Source organism: Geotrypetes seraphini, chromosome 1 (assembly GCF_902459505.1).
Source record: "Geotrypetes seraphini chromosome 1, aGeoSer1.1, whole genome shotgun sequence".
NCBI classification, from domain to species: Eukaryota; Metazoa; Chordata; class Amphibia; order Gymnophiona; family Dermophiidae; genus Geotrypetes; species Geotrypetes seraphini.
Window position 1 is genome coordinate 346,190,848 of NC_047084.1, and position 21,378 is coordinate 346,212,225.

The 21,378-nt window shown below is 43.7% G+C and overlaps 1 protein-coding gene across 8 annotated transcripts in view; it reads left to right on the top strand.

The window, feature by feature from the left end:
• YTHDC1 (YTH domain containing 1) overlaps positions 1-21,378 on the top strand; it is a 397,408-nt gene that overhangs the window by 331,858 nt on the left and 44,172 nt on the right. For all 8 annotated transcript variants that reach the window (XM_033963055.1, XM_033963075.1, XM_033963093.1 and 5 more), the window contains 3 exons: positions 1,647-1,683; positions 1,770-1,809; positions 1,921-1,983. In XM_033963055.1, the coding sequence (XP_033818946.1) occupies positions 1,647-1,683; positions 1,770-1,809; positions 1,921-1,983 (140 nt within the window). The remainder of the gene's footprint in view (positions 1-1,646; positions 1,684-1,769; positions 1,810-1,920; positions 1,984-21,378) is intronic.

A 21,378-nucleotide genomic window follows, 5' to 3' on the forward strand; every position in this document is an offset into this window, starting at 1 on the left:
CTAGCTCTGCTAACTGAACACTCTCGAAAAAGGCAGCAAGCGTGGTCAGGCAAATTGTAAATGGCGCTGACCAGAGAGGAACGCCTCCAGAAATACATATAATGAGGGCATCTGCAAAGCAGCTATTTGGTCCTCTGTTCCTACCTTTACTTCATACTACTGTTTAGAGCAGTGGTCTCAAACTCAAACCATTTGCAGGGCCACATTTTGGATTTCTTGGAGGGCCTCAGAAAAAAAATAGTTAATGTCTTATTAAAGAAATGACAATTATGCATGAAGTAAAACTCTTTATAATTTATAAATCTTTCTTTTTGGCTAAGTCTTAATAATAATATTGTCATTTGTAGCTAAAGAGACATATGATCAAGAAACTGTTTTATTTTACTTTTGTGATTATGATAAACATACCGAGGGCCCCAGGCCACGAGTTTGAGACCACTGGTTTAGAGCCAAACTTCAGAAAAGACCGTTGATTTGGACAAACAGTTCTGCAAATCTGTTTACTTCCTGAGTGCCCACTTTCCTGCCAGCCCTTTTTGGGTTTTGCCAGAATCATGTTTAATATATTCTCATTTCTCCAGAGTCATCATGTTGGCAACTTGTGAATCCATATGAGAATACTATACCTGCTTTTCCTCTGAGAAAGCAAAGATACTTATCTATAGCAGGTATTCTCTGAGGACAGACAGTATATATTCTCACAACCTGCGCACTTCCCCTAGTTGTTTTTTTGGGTTTGTTACTGAACTGCAAGTCATACAGGCGGGAAGGCATCTGTATGTGCTTGTGGTACGGACACTGCCATAAAATTTAAAGTGACAATGTGCTTGGTATATGTCTGTACCGGGTTTTGTGGATGACATCACTCACATGTGAGAATATTTGCCTGCTGTCCCCGGAGAACATCTGCTACTGATAGGTATCTTTGTTTTATAGAATATCCTGTTGGAAATAGTGTAAATCTGAAATCAGCATTTACTGTAATGAAATTGAAAGATTGACTATGTGCTTAAAATTACTTCAGCAAAGAAAAGTAGTATTTATAAATGTACAGTTAAAGTAAAATTTAATGCAGTTTATTTTCCGTGAAGGCATACCGATAGTCACTTTAAAAATCCCTCAATCAAAGTTGCTTTTGAAGTTCTTTAAAACTAACTCTGAAGTAGCTTCACTGCATGATGTCTCAAAGTTGTTATTGGGCAAATCTGTATCCCAAGTTTTGGAGAGGCACATATTGGGTTTAAGGTACACCTTAATACAAATTTCATGTTTTGGGAAATATAAGTCTTAAATCATTGACCAAAAATGAAATGCCAACAGCTAGCATGAACTGCTTTTATATTTTATCTGTTTCAGGGCTCTTATTAGTGTTTTTGGCAAAATGTTTCCTTTTTGAGAAAACCAATTTTTATTAAAACCTGTATAAGAGCTAATAACAGAATAAACATATCTAAGCAGTGCTACAATATGGAACAGCTTTGGGAGATCATTCAGTGAACTCTATTCTCCATTATTGGAATTTCAGAAAAACATTTTGCTTGGTAAACCCTAGTGGCAAAAGATTGATAAAGTTCTAATACTGTGACTAAGTATAATATCCTTCTGAAAACATTAATTTACAAACAAAATGCTTGCTGTTTGAACAGGATATATCAAGGATCCCCGTTTCCAAGAAGTTGACAGGTAAGTTGATGGCACATTTAAATCAGAGTGGATATTTAATTGGAAAAGACCATTTTTATTTATTGTCATGTATTTATTCTTCACAGACGGTTTACAGGAGTTCGTCGTGATGTCTTTTTGAATGGGGTAAGTTTGTCTCACTGTATTAGAAGAGATTAAACACTAAGCCGATGCATGTTAGCATGTGTGGTTTTTTACAGGTCTAAACTTGCTTGATCTTTTTTATTCTTATTTTAGTCTTACAATGACTACGTAAGGGAATTTCACAACATGGGGCCTCCACCACCTTGGCAAGGAATGGTTGGTATAATTTTTTTGCTTTGTAAAAAATGCAAAGTAATAACTTTTTTATAGTGGATATCCAATTTGTATAGTATTTGTCCAGATGTATGAATTAAAGCAGCAGTAATGTCAAAACTGAACTGTTCACGTTCCACTCAAAATTAACCCCCCAAAATGAAAAAGTGGTTGTGTGCTAAACCAATGAAAAATAGGATGCAAAAATACCTCAGTTTATCATTAATCTCATCTGCAATGCTATGCATTCATAAATTTAATTTAGCATTTAACCAGTGAGCAAATCATGCAGAGTCAGTCAAGTCATGTGCTGCAAAGGAGTAAATATATAATATTTACAATCAATTCAAAAGTCCCATTTACAAACTACAAATATTATATTTGGGTCAACACTGACCCGCCCCCTCCCGAACCAGTTTGCAGGCCTCTGCTGGGCCTGCCATGAGACCTGGTGCAGCGGTGGCCGAGACAGGAGGGATTCCTCCCGCCTCCTGTCCCAGCTGATTCTAATTATTTATATCTCTTTCCCACTTCCCCCACATACCTTAAGTATCCCCAGTGGTCCAGTGGTGAATCACAGCAGCAGTGACCTTCATTCACTCCTGCCTGTGCAGAGCCACTAGTAAGTTCTCACGACTGCTAATTAGCTAGTGGTTCAGCAAGGGATATTTAAGGTATGTGGGGGAGGCGGGAGGGAGATAAAAATAATTAGAATCAGGCTGGGACAGGAGGTGGGAGGATCCCTCCTGTCCCCCCATCAGTCTCAGGCAGGCCCGGTGGAGGCTTCCAAGGTATCGGTAGTGAGGGGGGAAAGGGTACAGAATCCGGCAGGGAGGGAGGGGATCTGGGTGCAGAGATTGGCGAGGGAGGGAGTGAGTGAGGGGGCTGAATGCAGAGCAGCAAGGGAGAGGGGAACAGGGTGCCGAGCTGGGCAAAGCAAGACACTGCATAAAAGCATAAGAATTGCCGCTGCTGGGTCAGACCAGTGGTCCATCGTGCCCAGCAGTCCGCTCACGCGGCATCCCTTAGGTCAAAGACCAGTGCCCTAACTGAGACTAGCCTTACCTACATACGTTCTGGTTCAGCAGGAACGTGTCTAACTTTGTCTTGAATCCCTGAAGAGTGTTTTCCCCTATAACAGCCTCCGGAAGAGTGTTCCAGTTTTCTACCACTCTGGGTGAAGAAGAATTTCCTTACATTTGTACGAAATCTATCCCCTTTTAACTTTAGAGAGTGCCCTCTCGTTCTCTCACAACCTGCTTTATCTACCAAGTCTATTCCCTTCATTATCTTGAATGTTTTGATCATGTCCCCTCTGTCTCCTTTTTTCAAGGGAGAAGAGTCAACCTTTGTTGGGGAAAATGATTACCTAGGTTTATATTTTAGTATATACAGTAGTAATTTATTAAAGAGAAAATTTTGTGATGAAGATAAAGCTGGAGATCTAGTAGAGTTTGCCATGCTGCATTAAGAAGGGAAACTAATTTGTTCATTCTTTGTCTACTAAAGTTCTCTACATATCTTAGGACTTTGTAAATGGAACTATATTTCAGTATACAGTGGAACCTTGGTTTACGAACATAATTCGTAACAGAAGCATGCTCATAAACCAAATTACTCGTATATCAAAGCGAGTTTCCCCATAGAAAGTAAGGGAAACTCGCTTGATTCGTTCCCACCCATCCTCACACACACCCCCTCCCCCGAGGCCAGCGGCACTGCTCTACCCCTCCGAGAACTGGTATTGTTCCCCCCGCTCACGAAGGCCCCCCCCCTGCGTGGTCCGGCACCGCCCCTCAATCCAGCATCCCCCCGCACCCATCCACTCACCCGAACACATCGCTTGCCCCCCATCTGGCATCAATGCACAGGACATGCCAGTGCCTGAAGATCTGCCTCCTTCTTTTTGCTGGGCCTTGAGCATCTGCGCATGCTCAAGGCCTTCGAGTTCCCGCTCTCTCTGAGATACCTGGAAAGCGCTTCCGGAGGAGGTGGTAGAGCAGAGCACGATTTTGGGTTTCAAAAAGGGGTTGGACAAGTTCCTGAAGGAAAAGGGGATTGAGGGGTATAGTTAGAGGGGTACTTTATAGGATAAAATGTCTTAAGTAAAGGATCACTTACAGGTCACTGACCTGGGGGGCCGCCGCGGGAGCGGACTGCTGGGCGCGATGGACCTATGATCTGACTTGGCAGAGGCGATGCTTATGTTCTTATATCCAGTTACAATTTCTGTAAGTAATCAGTGCAGAAGTCTTTTGCAGTTGCTCTGCTTCTTTTCTTGTTTTCTTAAAGTTTGCTTTCTTGGTGGCTTCAGTGCCTTGAGACCCCTTCCAAGTGGTCCCCTGTTGGAGGAAAGGATGCAATCCTGTGGTGCTGGACTGCTGCTTCACAGAGAAACTCTGGTGAATGTGTGGATCCAGCCTGCTGTGTGCCACCTTTACCAAACTCAGGGCTCCTTCCCCTGGGAGTTTGCTTGCCCGCTGACTTTGTCACAGGTTTTAAGCTCAGGCTGTATGTGTCGAGTGAAACCCACCTGGGTTTCAAGGTGCAGGATGCCTTTCCCGCCCCAGACCACATGACAAGGATACGTTGGGGGGGGGGAAGGGGGGCGCGGAGTGGAGGTCATAGTTGGTGTCCGACTGCAGAGAATCATTTTCCTTCCTTTATCCAAGGAGGGCAATCTGGTTCATCTCTATCTGGATGACTGGTTGATTCATGCAAGTCTTCTCAGGAGAGCTCCCGGGTTGTGGAGTTCCTGTTGTCACTGGGGTGGGTAAATAACTTATCCAAAAGCCAGTTGACCCATCCCAGCGCCTGGAATACCTCAGGATTCTCTCCGACACTAGCTTGGGGAGAGTCTTACTTTCAGAGGTCCAAGTGTGCAAGTTGCAGTCACAGGTTCACTTTCTGATGGATTGACGGTGTCCTCGGGCTCAGGATTTTTTGATGGTCTTGGGGTCAATGGCGGCCTCCCTAAATGTGATTTGGTGGGCTCGGGCACACTTGCACCCTCTTCAGTATACTCTTCTCTGGCGGTGGTCGCCTCATATACACGATCTGGACTCTCTTGTTCTTCGGGGGTTAGTTCGTCTCAGCCTCCGCTGGTGACTACAGTCTTCCAATGATGCAGGGAGTGAATCAGGATCAGCTTCAGTGGACAGTACTTATCATGGACACCAGTCTCCTCAGTTGGGGAACTCGGTGTCTCAGTAACTCGACTCAGGGCAGCTGGTCTCCGGAGGATGCGTCTTGGTCGATGAATGTTCTGGAGACCAGAGCCATTCGGTTGGTGTTGCTAGCGCTCCAGATATTGCTGACGGGCAAGTCGGTTTGGGTTCTCTCAAACAATGCCACAGCGGTGGCTTATGTCAATTGTCAGGGGGAAACCAAGAATCGTCTGGTGGTGCAGGAGGCTTTTCTGCTCATGGCATGGGCAAAGACTCATCTTCTGGACATCTCAGCTTCTCACATGACGGGAGTGGAGAATCTCCAGGCGGACTTCCTCAGTCATCGAGTGCTATCTCGGTCCCGCAGCCTTTGAGTTGATTATGCAGGCATGGGGTTAGCCAGTCACGGACCTGATGGCCACAAGCGTCAATGCCAAAGCGCCCCGGTTCTTCAGTCAGCGCAGAGATATTCAGGCCGAGGGGCTGGGTGCTCTGGTGCAGCCTTGGTCGACAGACAGCCTCCTGTATTTTTTTCCCCCGTTGGCCACTGGTGGGCAGAGTCATTCGCATTGCTCGTCACCTTGGCCACATGATCCTGGTGGCTCCGGTCTGGCCCTGGCGCCTGTGTTATGTAGATCTGGTTCGGCTGCTCTTGGCAGATATGCCATTCAATATTGAGTGGACCAGGAGCCCATGCTCGACCCCTTTAAAATCCAACCAAATTTTACAGGAGTGTTGTCTAGGGTCTCAAATGAAACTCTGCAAAAGTTTTGGGATCTATCTAATTTGGTCAAGAGCTAGGGGTGGTTGAACAAAAGCAATCAATCCACTCCCATTCTTGTGTGACCTAAAACGCCAACTTTGCTTAAGCACTGCGGCAGAAGGAAACTACCTAGACGTCTGATATTTTGCATTTTGGTACAACACCTTGGGGCAAGCTTCTGTGCCAAGTTTGAAATCTTTTGCGAACGTGCTTCCATTTCTACAGGTCAGCAAAGTAGGCAAAAAAATGCATGAATGAAAATTTTTTACAAAGGTTGGCTCCATACTGCTGCAGGTAGGTAAGTCAGCTGAGGGTAAAACTTTACCTGCAGACATGTACCATGAGATACTTCCAAGATTTGCAATACAAGCCTTTACAGTGAAGTGAAGCTGAAGATATGACCATCCAAAAATACGGCTTTATGCATTTATGCAAATTCTCACTGTTTTTCAGATTCAAATATCTCTAATGTGTAGGTTTTTTTCTTTTTTTTTATATTATTTGAAAGAGTATGTTTTTTACTACAGAAGCTATCCTGTTTCAGCAACTACTGTTCAGTATCGTTATGGAAGGAGACCAGACATCGCTACCGACCAAGACGACACCGCGCATATCGACACCGGTAGAGATACTTCCGATGTTACACCAACCAGTGAGTAAGCCGACTGAGAATCCTTCCCCTACTCCATCTGGGACTCAGGTCAAAGTGGCATTGAGTCAAGTCATGCTGACCTCGAAAAAGTCCTGTAAGCGCCCCAATCTGATATCAGTGAGTTGCTTGACATCGGACTCCTCATCACTGAAGCATAGCGCAGCACCGAAGTTATCGGCAAAATAGCCAGTGGTACCGGTGCTCTCCCTTAACCAAAAAATTGACTACTTGCTACGAGAGAAACTGGTTGAGCATTTCCAGATCCTGGTGCCGATGCAGCTTATGCCCATGTCGACACACTGACTGCACCTTCATCTGATGCTACACCGGTGTGGAGACCTTCGACACGGGAGTCGATACCTCTAGCTCCATGACACCAGAGGCGACTCCGGTGAAGTTCCGGAAGGCATTGCATAAGATGAAGCATCTCAAGCCTTCGACACCGAGTCTTCCATCCAGGATTCGGACTTGTTGGACCCACTCTTCTGTGATGATGAGGATTCTTCTGGTTCTGATTCACTTCACCGTTCTTCTCAGGAACCTACTATTTTTTCTGAGAAGTCCACCTTTTCCAGATTTCTTTGCCAAATGTCTGAAGCCCTTTCTATTCCTCTTGAAGTGGACTCTAAACATAGTAAGCAGTTCCTGGAGGCTTTAGACTATGACCAACCACCAAAGGAACTGCTCAAGCTTCCTCTTCATGACATTTTGAAAGAGACTTTCTATAAAAATGTGGAAACGCCACTATTTATTCCGGTGGCTCCTTGAAAATTGGAATCTTTATATTGAGTGGTTCCTAGTCCTAGTTTTGACAAACCTCAACTTCTACATGAGTCCCTAGTCGTGGAATCCACTTTGAAGTCTACGGGGGCTAGTATCTACACATCTGTAACCCCTGGCAGGGAGGGCAAGGCGATGAACAAATTCGATAAACGCCTTTATCAGAATGTCATGTTGGCCAACTGGTCTGGAAATTATAATTTCCATTTTTCCTTTTACTTGAAACAACTGATCAAACATGTTTTACGATTTCAGAAATATCTCCTGGAATGCAAGCTCCCTGTTTTCCAAAAACATATTTCTGATCTTTTTCAATTGAGGAAGTATATGGTTCATTTTACCTATGACACATTTGAGCTTACCTCCCGCGTTGCAGCCATGTCGGTGGCCATGAGACGCCTTGCCTGGCTCTGTGTCTCCAAACTTGATGTTAACCACCAAGATCGACTGGCAAATGCTCCATGTTTTGGGGATGAACTTTTCGGCCCATCCTTGGACACAGCTACACAAAAGTTGTCCGCCCATGAGACCAGATGGGACATTCTGGTTAAGCCTAAGAAGAAGCCTCCACCTCCTCATTCCTTCAAATCAGATTTGCTGCTAAACCTGCTGCTCCTGCTCAACCTCAACCTAGAAGGCAGAAGCAGCAACCTCGTCAACAACCTAAGCAACAGTCTGCTCCTCAAAAACCTACACAGCCTTTTTGACATGTTTATTCAGGCCATAGCCACAGTCAGCATTTTACATCCTCTGCCTCAGCCCATTGGAGGCCATCTCCAACTTTACATCACTCATTGGGAACTCATAACTTCAGACCTCTAGGTCTTAAACATCATTCGTCAGGGTTACACTCTCCATTTTCATACCCTGCCTCCAGATCATCCGCCGAGAGAGTCTGTTTTGGATCTTGCACAGTCCTCGCTTCTTCTCCAGGAGCTTCAATCCCTTCTTCTGCTGAATGCCATCGAGTAAGTCCTTCTCTCTCAGCAGAATCAGGGATTCTACTCCCTTTACTTCTTAGTTCCAAAAAAGATAGGAGGGCTGCGACCCATTCTGAATCTCAGAGATCTCAACAAATTTCTGACTTAATCTCTCAGCCTGTTTGACATATTAATGATGCCTCCAGGAAACCAGCCACTCAACAATGTTAGCAACAAAAGTGGACTCTGTTTTCTTCCTGTTGTCTTAATCATTACGATCCAACTTCCTTATCAGTGGATTTGGCGTTGGATTATCTTCATCTGTCTGACTCTGGTCTCAAATCTACATCTATCAGAGTCTGTTTCAGCGCTATTACAGCTTTTCTCAGACAAGTTGAGGGAATGCCTCTCACTGTTCATCCTCTAGTCTCCAGGTTCATGAAAGGACTTTTCAATGTTAAACCACCTCTCAAGCCTCTGCCTGTCATCTGGAACCTTAATGTGGTTCTTTCCAAGTTGATGAAGCCTCCATTTGAACCAATGGCCACAGCTCATCTTGAGTTTCTCACCTGGAAAGTTGTCTTTCTTATTGCTCTCCCCTCTTCCAGAAGAGTTAGTGAATTACAAGTGTTGGTGGCAGATTCACCCTTCACAGTTTTTTGCCATGATATGGTGGTTCTCTGTACGCATCCAAAATTTCTACTGAAGGTGGTCACAGAGTTTCATCTCAATCAGTCGATTGTTCTGCCAGCATTTTTCCCTAAGCCTCATTCTCATGCAGGAGAAACTGCATTACACGCTCTGGACTGTAAATGTGCTTTGGCCTATTACATCGATAGGACAAAGCCTCATCGTACTTCTCCCCAACTCTTTGTCTCATTTGATCCAATCAAGTTGGGGCATCTTGTTTCCAAGAGAACGATTTTCAACTGGCTGGCTGCTTGTATATCGTTCTGCTATGCTTAGACTGGACTGATACTGGAGAGTCAGTTCACAGCCCACAAAATCAGAGGTATGGCAGCTTCTGTTGCTTTCCTTAGATCTACTCCCATTGATGTAAAGCTGCCACCTGGTACTCAGTTCATACTTTCACTTTTCACTATTGTCTGGAGCCTTTCTCCTTCGGCCAATCTGTATTACAAAATTTATTTTCCTGAAGACCAGCACTCTCACCATTCCATTCTGGATAGCTTTAAGGTCACCATCAGTGAGAATATGCTGCCTGCTTGTCCTGGGATAAAGCACAGTTACTTACCGTAAGAGGTGTTATCCAGGGACAGCAGGCAGAAATTCTCACAACCCACCCACCTCCCCTGGTTGGCTTCTTAGCTGACTTATCTTAATTGAGGGACCGCGCACCTACATCGGGTGTGAAGGCACTCGCGCATGCGCAGTGCGGGCTATTGCGAACTTTCTAAGATCTTAAAGTGGCGATGCACTTTTGAAGTGGTCCTTACCCAGGCTCCATCGGTGACATCACCTTTCAATGAGAATATCTGCCTGCTGTCCCAGGATAACACTTGTTATGGTAACTGCTTTATCCTAACAAGACACATACTAGGGGTCTAATACTAATATACAAAATATACAGTTTACTAGTTACAATTTACCCTAGTTATCCTTACAGTACAAGTTTTCCAGTACAAGCACAGTTTCCAGTACAAGTTTAGTGCCATCTGCAAATTTAATCACCTCACTCGTTTCAATTTCCAGAAAGCGTTCGACAAAGTTCCACACGAAAGACTTCTCAGGAAACTACAAAGTCATGGCATAGAGGGGGATATACAAAGATGGATAGGCAAATGGCTGGAAAACCGAAAGCAGAGAGTGGGCATAAATGGGAAGTTCTCCGACTGGGAGAAAGTGACTAGTGGTGTACCCCAGGGCTCGGTACTTGGGCCGATCCTTTTTAATATTTATATCAATGACCTGGAGGAAGGAACATCCAGTGAGATCATCAAGTTTGCAGACGATACAAAACTATGCCGGGCAATCAGATCGCAGGAGGATAGAGAGAAACTCCAGAGCGACTTGTGTCGGTTAGAAACATGGGCGGAGAAATGGCAGATGAAGTTCAATGTGGAGAAATGCAAGGTAATGCATTTAGGCAATAAAAATAAGGAATACGAGTATACAATGTCAGGTGCAACTCTGGGGAAGAGTGAACAAGAAAAGGACCTGGGTGTACTGATAGATAGGACCCTGAAGCCGTCGGCACAATGCGCGGCAGCGGCAAAGAAGGCAAATAGAATGTTGGGCATGATAAAGAAAGGAATCTCGAGTAGATCGGAGAAAGTTATAATGCCGCTTTATAGGGCAATGGTCAGACCACACTTGGAATACTGTGTCCAACATTGGTCCCCCTACCTAAAGAAGGATATAAAGCTGCTGGAGAGGGTGCAGAGACGAGCAACAAAACTGGTGAAGGGTATGGAGAAACTGGAATACGAGGACAGACTTATAACACTAGGATTGTTCTCCCTTGAGAAAAGGAGACTGCGTGGGGATATGATCGAGACCTTCAAAATACTGAAAGGAATCGACAAAATAGAGCAGAGAAGATTATTTACATTGTCCAATTTGACACGGACTAGAGGACATGTAATGAAGCTGAGGGGGGACAGGTTCAGGACTAATGTCAGGAAGTTCTGCTTTACTCAGAGAGTGGTTGACACCTGGAATGCCCTCCCAGAGGAGATTATGACAGAATCGACCATCCTAGGCTTCAAGAGCAAACTAGATGCATATCTCCTTAAGAGAGGCATATAAGGATTTGGTGGACTATAAATTACGCCAGGTGTACACCTGGCAGGGCCTCCGCGTGTGCGGATCGCCGGACTTGATGGACCGAAGGTCTGATCCGGAGAAGGCAGTTCTTATGTTCTTATGTTCTTATGTTCTAAGTTAAATAACACTGGTCCCAGTACAGATCCCTGTGATACTCCACTGTTTACCCTCCTCCATTGAGAGAAATGGCCCTATCCTCTTTTCTATCTGATAACCAATTCCTAATCCACAACTGAACTTTGCCTCTTATCCCATGACTCTTTAATTTTCTCAACAGCCTCTCGTTAGGTTCATCTGCAGTGGGCTTGAGCGCAGGCTGAGTGGCTCCATGATGATTTTTTTCAGGCTCGGAGCCAACTGCTTTCCTTCACCCCATTTGCATTGATATGATCCAATGGGGGTTGGAGGGTTGAGAGCTCTAGTTGGTTCATTGGGTCTGAGAGGCAGTCAGAAGACATAAGCCGTCTGGACTCCAGGCTTGTTGAGGCAGAGGTTTTCCCTATAAGCTGTTTGCAGGTCCCAGCACACAGCATGGCACAGTAAGTAACAGGCTGTCAGGCTGTTAAACAATATCAGGAGGAGGGGGTAGTTTCTTTAAAATTGATTTATTTTTAGGGGTTGGGGTTAGGTTCCCCTAACTCTAAAATCAGTATTTATTACCCAATGTAGCTCCCCCAGGCCGTGTTTTTTGTGCTAAAATTGTTGTCGCTAAGGCCATCTTGAATTTCCCAATCTGAAATTAAAAGCCTCTTTCCTCAAAACACCTCGATTTTACTTAAAAACAGGTGTGATGGACTCCTCAGACCAGGATACTTTGGATTCATGCCAAGTTTGCAGTAGATGGCCATCTGAGGATAGTCCATATAGCCTCCTCTAGTCGCTTGAGAGGTATTGGTGCCCAGTTGGTCCGAGGTATAATGTACTGAGCACTTCACTAATAATTTTTCTGTAGGTAGATTTATGGGTATAATAAAGTAGTGTTACTTAAATAAATCATGCCCACGTCTCGCATCTAGAATACCCCATAAACACCTTATCCAGGTTCGTTATCTTGCCAGTTTATACTAAGAATAGAGACCAAGGCTATATGAAATATTTTATTATAGAAATAGAAAAATATAATTCACAAGCCAGAAGTAAATAATAACTAATTATTGTTCACAATGTCTCTGTACATACATATATCTCATTACATAATTATTACACAATAATCCCTAAGTAAATGAGTATCTATAAATTCTTACACACTAAGTAATTCCTTATAATAATAATTCCTGAATAGCAGCAATCTAAAAATATAGCTTATCACCATGGGACCTTAACTAACCTTGTCCCAAACAATAGAATTTTATCTACCCAGCTGAAATGATAGATAATTCCTTATTCTCACCCATAGATTAGGCCTCAGCAAAATCGAGGAGAAGGAATCCGTTCCTTCAGCAACAGATGTGGAAATTCTTCTGATTAGAAACAGTCCGTTAGCCACTGGAAAAGCTGTAAATTAGGTCTGCAACAGTTTCCTTATGTGCGGGAATCCAGATCTATATAAAGATTTCTATTTTCTTCACTCTTTGGTAGAGCTAATCACAAGAGGTAACTTACCAGATTTTATTATTATAGAAGGTATGCAGAGAGACCTATGCTAAGATCCAAGTTCATTTACACCTCAGCATAGACTAATATTAATTAGCCACCTTCTTCTTAGTTCTCATCAGATGACCTCACTCCGAGCAATCCAGAAACAATCTCAATTAACAGTCTTTTACCAATTAGTAGCCATTCTGTATCTTCGTGTACCAGCCTTCCAGAGAGGTGCCTCTGTAGATAAGAGAGAGACATACCGATCATGGAAGCTAATTCCTCCTACAACTTTCTCAGGAGCTGAGCCGGGCAGATGTTCTTGACTGAAGAAACACGAGTTTTTGTAAACAAGTCCAGAATGCACTTGGCAGGCAGCAGGCAACAAAGATGATTTCTTCTTTTCTCTTCTTGCAAAAGATGGTTCAGGCTTTGTGGCATCATAGAGGCCTAACCCCAGGTGTGAGAAGAAGGAACAACCCCTACATTTCTTATGAATGAGATTTTTGTTATGGTTGTTATATTAGTTGGACTGAAAAATCTAAAAATATTTTTGATTTAGGTTACTCCTATTTTTTGGTTATAGTCAATTCTGGAGACCACATCTTCAAAACGATGTAAACGAAATGGAGTTAGTCTAGAGCAGGGGTGTCCATCCTTTTGGCTTCCCTGGGCCGCATTGGCTGAAAAAAAATTTCTGGGGCCGCACAAACACACAAACTGCAGCAAGACAAAAGAGGGAGCCAGCAAGATGGTAAACACCCGGGGGTAGCAAAGGAAAACACTGCATCACCCTCGACCGGGGCCACACAAAATACATCACGGGGTACTAAAATGGTCAGTGGTCTATGTCATAAGGCGCATGGGATCAGATTCAAAGATCTCAATATGCATATTTTGGAGGAAAGGAAGGAGAGGGGAGATATATACATTTAAATACCTATTTCATAATTATGCATGAGGCAAGTCTTTCAATTGAATGGAAACTCCAGAGAGAGAGGGAATGCTATTAAGTTAAGAGGTTATAGGCTCAGGAGTACTCTAAAGAAATACTTCGTTTTCCCAGGATAAGCAGGGAGCATATGTGGGTAACATCATCCATGGAGCCCGGGTATGGACACTTTAAAAGTACATCACTACTAAAGTGGGTGCGTCTTATGGAGCGAATACACCTCACCCCCCCCCCCCCCTCCCACCCCCAGTACCTTTTTAAACTGGTGGTGGATCAGCGCAGTCTCCTTCTGGATGGCTGCCTTTCATTGTACAGCAGTGCACAACGCAGGAGCACAACCTTTGTGCTTCCTGCCTGGTTCTGCACCGCTCCCTGATTGAGTTTTCCTCCTCTACAGGGGGGTACGTCTTATGGTCGGGTGCGTCTTATAGAACGAAAAATACAGTGTTTCTTTTCTTTCTCGTGTAAAAGTAAAAAAAAGAATTTATATTTTTAATTTTTCTGCCACTGCGGGTTTTCTTCCCTGCGGAGCCTTCATTCACACATCAGCCATCAAATTTAATTTGGCTGAGGTGGTGTTCCGTCGATGACACGTCCGCTGACAGGTTTTAAAAAGTGCGGTAGGTGTTGTCACACTATTTCTTTGACAGACCCCCCATAGCTGGTGTCTGCAGTGTTTGGGTCCCGAACACCGTGTACAATCTTGTAAATGCTGCTCTTCGCTGCAGAAGCGTACCATTAAAAATCGTATTTTCCAATAAGAGAAACTCTTCACTGTCAGCATGGAGGGAGATGCACCAACGACACCATCTACGTCGAAGTCCCTGACACTGAAGACATCGACACCGCCAGAGGCACCAGCATCGACACCAGTGTCACAGCACATCGCACCTTCAGGTAAGCCGGTTAAGAAGCCACCACCTTCCCATTCAGGGACGCAGGTCATAAAGGCATCAAGTTAATTCATGCTGACCAAAAGTAAGTCCCTGCAGTGACTGGTTCCATTGTCGAGGGGTGCTTCATCATCGGAGTCATCCTTTCCGGAACGTGTCGCAGAACCTGTGGTACTGGTGACAAAGCCTCAAGTACCGGTGCTTACTTTAAAGCAGAAGCTTGATGCTTTGCTTTGAGAGGAGCTCGGGGACCAATTTCAATTGCTTCCCCCGACACTGACTCCTCCAGTACCGGTCCAGCCTGAGTCTAACATTGCCAGGACCTATGGTACCGTTGTTGCAAGGACTCGCAACGTCGATCCAGTCCTGCTACTCCAGCATCGAAACATCGCTCTTCCAAGCACTGGTTCCCATATACTCAATGTTATTTGTCATCTTCCAGACAATGTCCCACATATGACCACATCATAGAACAATGAAATCGATGTTTAAGTTGTGCCACTCAGGGAACCCTTTCTGAATGGCCTGTTTAAACTGCAAAAAAATACTAAATACAAGCTGAATATATAGAAAATTCACTTCACCACACAAAATATATTCAGAAAACTGCAACCATTTATAAGCTTGAGACTTTGATATGCCGAATGATTGTTGCAGTTTTGCATTTTCCCATTTGAGATCACATCATCTAAAGCAGTGGTCTCAAACTCAAACCTTTTGCAGAGCCACATTTTGTATTTGTAGGTATTTGGAGGACCGCAGAAAAAATAGTTAATGTCTTATTAAAGAAATGACAATTTTGCATGAGGTAAAACTCTTTATAATTTATAAATCTTTCCTTTAGGCTAAGTCTTAATAATAATATTGTCTTTATAGCTAAAGAGACATATGATCAAGAAACTCAAAATAGTACCTGGCGGGCCGCATGTGGCCCCAGGGCCGCGAGTTTGAGACCACTGATCTAAAGTATGTATGCCTGCCTGCAGTCAATGTTTCCAGAGGATTTTAGACTCGCCAATTTGAATCTTGAAATTTAACCATAGAGATTGACATGCGGATTGTTGTATTGGAGTAGGTGTTAAATTATTAATGAATTTTAATGTATGCCAGGTAGAAAAAAGAATACTATTGTCCTTATATATTCTGGGCAGCTTGATACTTAAAATGTGGATAAGATGTAATGGGGACATGAGATGACTCTCTAATATCAGACAATTTGGTAGGTTATCCAAGAGTTCAGGAAGGATCCAATACATACCCTGACGCAAAATGAAGGCTTGATGATACCTATAAAAATTTGGAAAAGCCCCCTTCCACCCCCGGCCAATTGTGATTCTTGCAAAGATACTAAAGCTATTCTAGCAGTTTTACCCAGCCAAAGAAATTTTGTAAGAATCCCATTTAATTTCTTATAAAAGGAACTTTGAAAATAAACCGGTAACAAACCACAGGCAAAATCATCATTTTCATGGTTTGGACTCTCTCCCACCAAGAAAGATGTAATGGGTTCCAATGCTCACACATTTCTTTGACTTTCAATAATAAGGATTTTTCATTTACTGTCATTGTGTCTTCCAATGTTGTTTGAATCATAATACCCAAATATTTTATACCCTCTTCCTTCCAAAGGAATGGGAATGTATCAAATAAAGCTTTTATACAGTGTACATTTAATGGAAAAACCTCTGATTTGCTCCAATTTATTTTGTAACCAGAAAATTTGCCAAATCGATCAATCAATTCCAGTAAATACGAGATGGTAGATTCAGGATAGAGAATGACAAGGGGAAAAACCGTCCCGTCCCCGGCCCACCATCCTCTGCACTGCCCCGTCCCGCTGGTCCTTTCACCGCCCCGTCTCCCGTCTCTGCCGTCCCCTTCACCGCACCGCTGTCTCTTTCACCGTCCCGGCCCCATCCCCGTCTTCAGCATCTTCTCCTCTCCATCCCCCCACCCCCAGCACCCTTCATGCGGTCCAGCAGCTCCCTCCCGCCGGCCAGCCATGCATTTCCCTCCCTCCCTCCTTTTCCCATACCTTTTCTTCTTGAAACTGGCAAGTTCTATAAGGCTACGAGCTGTATTACAGCCGGAGCCTTGAAGTCGCGTTGGGTTGCCTGTTTGAAAAGTCTCCTCCGATGCAACCAGAAACAGGAAGTTGCGTCTGAGGAGACTTTTTCCAGCTGGCAACGCAACGCGACTTCAAGGCTCCGGCTGTAATACAGCTCGTAGCCTTATAGAAATCGCCAGTTTCAAGAAGAAAAGGTAAGGGAAAAGGAGGGAGGGAGATGCATGGCTGGCCGGCCGGCGGGAAAGAGTGGGCTGCCGGATTGAACGCTCGTTCACCGCCCCGTGCTACCATTCACCGCTCCACTGGGCGGTGAATGGCCTAGTCCCCGAACTCGCGGTGACCTTTTTTTTGGTCACTGATTTGGCGGGTTACCCGCGGCTAGCCACAGGTAACAGCCACCGTGTCATTCTCTAATTCAGGATTCTTCAAATCAAGCAAAATATCATCTGCATAAACCGAAACTTTATAATCTCGACCCGCATATTGAATTCCTTTATCTCCTTTGCCTGCTGAATGGTCAACAACAAGGGTTCTAAAACAATATCAAAAAGCAAAGGAGATAGGGGACAACCTTGTCTAACTCCCCTATTCAGACAAAAACGTTCTGAGAATGTGTTATTGATGTATAATCTGGCAGAAGGGGAACTTTACAAGGTTTGAATCATTTGAATAAATCCAGACCCTATGCCAAACCAATCCATTGCTTGATACATAAAAGTCCATTCTACACGATCAAAGGCCTTTTCTGCATCCAAAGAGAAAGAAATGGCCGGATCCTCTATTGTTTTTGCCAAATTTAGCATTTGAAGTACCAATCTGGTATTGTTTGCAGAATGTCTTTGAGCAACGAAACCCGTTTGGTGCATACCAATCATATAAGGGAGAGCCTTGGCTAATCTTAGAACCAATAATTTAGCCAGGATTTTCCCATCCACATTAATTAAAGAAATAGGCCTGTAATTTGAAACCAACATGGGATCTTTATTTGGCTTCGGTAAAACAATTGTTAAAGCTTCTGCCAAAGTACCTGATATACAACCCTTAGTCAGTTGTGATTGATATAAATTTAAAAGATGAGGTAATAGTAAATTTTGAAAAGATTTGAAAAACTCCACTGTGAATCCATCACTACCCGGAGCGGATCCAACTCTGAGACTTCAATGCTGCCTGGAGTTCCTTAAATGATATATGCGCTTCAAGATGTCCTTTTATATGCTCTGTAACTTTTGGCCCATTAATTAAATTTAAAAATTCTCTTCCTTCAATTTCTTTATTGAAATTAAGTTCAGAAGAATATAAAGCCTTATAATCAAAAATTCTTTTTAAACATCCCCAATGTGGATATAAATTTTTCCTTTTTCATCTTTAATGGCCGCAATCTTTACTTTTCTTTTTTTAGCTTTAAGATAATTAGCTAATAATCTTTCCGCTTTATTCGAGTTTCCATAATACAGAGCCTGCTGAGAAATCAAATCTTTCCTAGCCAATTATGAGGGAATCTCATATTTATATTTAGCTTTCAACAGGGCATTCAAAGTATCTTGTTCCCATTTTGAGGCTAGTTGTGATTCTAAAGTTAAAACAGTTAGTTCCAAATTAGAAAATTCTAATTTTAGCAGTTTCCTAATATGCGCCAAATATGAAATTATTTTCCCTCTCACTGTAGCTTTGAATGCATCCCAAAAAGTTTCTAAAGAGATTTCCTCTGAGGTGTTGAATTGAAATTATTTGAGTCCGCAAGTAGTGCATTATTGAATCTCCAAACAGGCCTACTAGAATCTTCTTCAGTGAACTAATATTCTATCCAAATTCCAGCTTGATCTGACAAAAGAATCTGATATATGCTGGCCTTTTTAACCTTTCAAATTAAATGATCTCAAACAAAAAATTAATCAATACCGTATTTGCCGGCGTATAAGACGACTTTTCAGTACCTTAAAATCCTCCCCAAAGTCGGGGGTCGTCTTATACGCCGGGTACTGTTTACATGCCCTTACTTTACATTAGAGAGCTGCACGGGGACGCCCCTAGGGTCGCGGGGATCCCGTGGGGACGCCCCCTAGGGTCGCGGGGATCCCATGGGGACGCTTCCGAGGGTCGCGGGGCTGGATGTACTCAGTCTTCTGGATGTACGCGGCTCTTCTTCTCCCTACCTTCTCTGCTTGCAGCACAGAGCCGAACGGAAGTCTTCCCGACGTCAGCGCTGACGTCGGAGGGGAGGGAGGGCTTAAACAAAGCTTAAACAAAGCCCTCCCTCCCTCCGACGTCAGCGCTGACGTCGGGAAGACTTCCGTTCGGCTCTGTGCTGCAGGCAGGGCAGATAAGGAGAAGGAGAGTAGCCTCGCGGTTCGAGTGGCTACCAAGGGAGAGGAGCGGCCCGCCCCACCCCGGTTGCAGCACAGCCGGCCAGGTTCCCTTACTTTTGTGGCACTTCCCCGACCGACCGATAACAGCCCGGGTCCGACAATACTCCCTGGCCTGTAGCCGCGAATCTAAATTACCTTCTTACAGCAGATGTAAGAAGGTAATTTAGATTCGCGGTTATGGGCAGGGAGGTTTGTCGGACCGGGGCTGTTGTCGGTCGGTCGGGGAAGTGCCACAAAAGTAAGGGGACCTGGCCGGCTGTGCTGCACCCGGGGCGGTAGAGAAGGTGTGCGGAAGAAGGGGTAGTCTTATACGGCGAGTATATAACAAACTCTATGTTTTAACTGTAAAAGTTGGGGGGTCGTCTTATACGCCCAATCGTCTTATACGCCGGCAAATACGGTACTTGAAAATGATTTTTGAACTTGGGAACAGAATGAAAATTTGCGAGCATTAAAATGATGAATGTATAAGATTATCTAAACCTAATGATCTTAATTGTCTAGGCCAGGGGTGTCCAATGTCGGTCCTCGAGGGCCGCAATCCAGTCGGGTTTTCAGGATTTCCCCAATGAATATGCATGAGATCTATGTGCATGCACTGCTTTCAATGCATATTCATTGGGGAAATCCTGAAAACCCGACTGGATTGCGGCCCTCGAGGACCGACATTGGACACCCCTGGTCTAGGCAGTTGTTTTTCCATTTTTGGATCCATGACAGCATTAGTCTCCAGCTACTATTAAATTAGATGTAGCCAGTGACATAATTATTTGTTGGAGGTTTGGTTGTTTTTTGTTTGTTTTTTTTTTAAAGAATTCTGGCTCATTAGTGTTAGGTGTAACTATTAAAAAGTGTCATGGTATCTTTTCCTGAAGTCATATTAATATAGAGCCATCTACCCATGGGATCAGCCTGAAAGTTGTCAAATATTGCAGAAATCTTTTTTTTTTAATTATTATTTATAAATTTTCAAATTACAAATCAAGTATACACTTGTACAGAAAGTTGTTAGACAAGACATTAATATTTCAAAGTATAAAACTTTACACCTGGATATCTTAGAACAGAAGAATACAGTTTTTTAGCTAACAAGACTCAAGTCCTCCATTTTTGGATCCAAGATTTCAAACAAGCAAGAAAATAGGAAAATATATCTATCTTAGAATATGCTATACATAGTGCTGAAGTAGGAATAACTTATTAATTTATAGAGCAGAAATCTTCTTATTGATCAGGATTGCTACTCCTGCCTTTTTCCCAATTGCAGGAGCAAAAAAGCAGTGCTTTATCCATCCCCCTTCTAGCTTAGCAGATTCAATTGTGGACAAATGGGTCTCCTGTATGAAATAGATATCTGCGTTTTGATTTTTCAGAAAAGTAATAATTTTTTTCCTTCCCCCTCCCATTGACGTCCCTTGCTTGTATGTTGAAATTGGGTGAGGGTGGGGGTGGGGGTAAGCCATTCCAGTACAGTACCATCAGCCTGGTACTTGATTCAGCTAGAAGTGCATTTTCTATCAAACTATTTACGATTATGCACTGCGCTGCTATCTTACATTTCATGAAAAGTGAAGTATCTTGTCCTTGGGACCCTAATATGGTACTAACTTTGTTTATGAAGTTCCCCCTTTAACTGCTCTACCATGCCCATAATGCACCTCCTCCCCCTCCTTTTACCCTTTGCCCTCCCCTCAACTGTCCCACCAAGACCCATACTACCCCCATGAGAGTTATGATCGACAAGTCAATGAAGCCGTCTGCGCAATGTGCGGTGGCAATGAAAAGGGCGAACAGAATGATAAAGAAGGGGATCACGAACAGATCGGAGAAGGTTATCATGCCGCTGTACCGGGCCATGGTACGCTCTTACCTGAAGTACTGCATCCAGCACTGGTCGCCGTACATGAAGAAGGACATGGTATTACTCAAAAGAGTCCAGAGTAGAGCGACTAAGATGGTTAAGGAGCTGGAGGAGTTGCTGTACAATGAAAGATGAGAGAAACTGGGCTTTTTCTCTCTCAAACAGGAGACTGAGAGAGGACATGATCGAAACATTCAAGGTACTGAAGGGAATAGACTTAGTAGATAAAGACAGGTTGTTCACCCTCTCCAAGGTAGGGAGAACGAGAGGGCACTCTCTAAAATTGAAAGGGGATAGATTCTGTACGGAAGTTCTTCTTCACCCAGAGAGTGGTAGAAAATTGGAACGCTCTTCCGGAGTCTGTCATAGGGGAAAACACCCTCCAGAGATTCAAGACAAAGTTAGGCAAGTTCCTGCTGAACCGGAACATACTCTGGTAGGGCTAGTCTCAGTTAGGGCACTGGTCTTTGATCAGAGGGCCGACGCAGACTGCTGGGCATGATGGACCACTGGTCTGACCCAGCAGCAGCAATTCTTATATTCTTATGTTAATGGGGTGATTGAGTCCATTCACGTTCAAAGAATAAAGTTTTAAAACCATTTTATTTGAA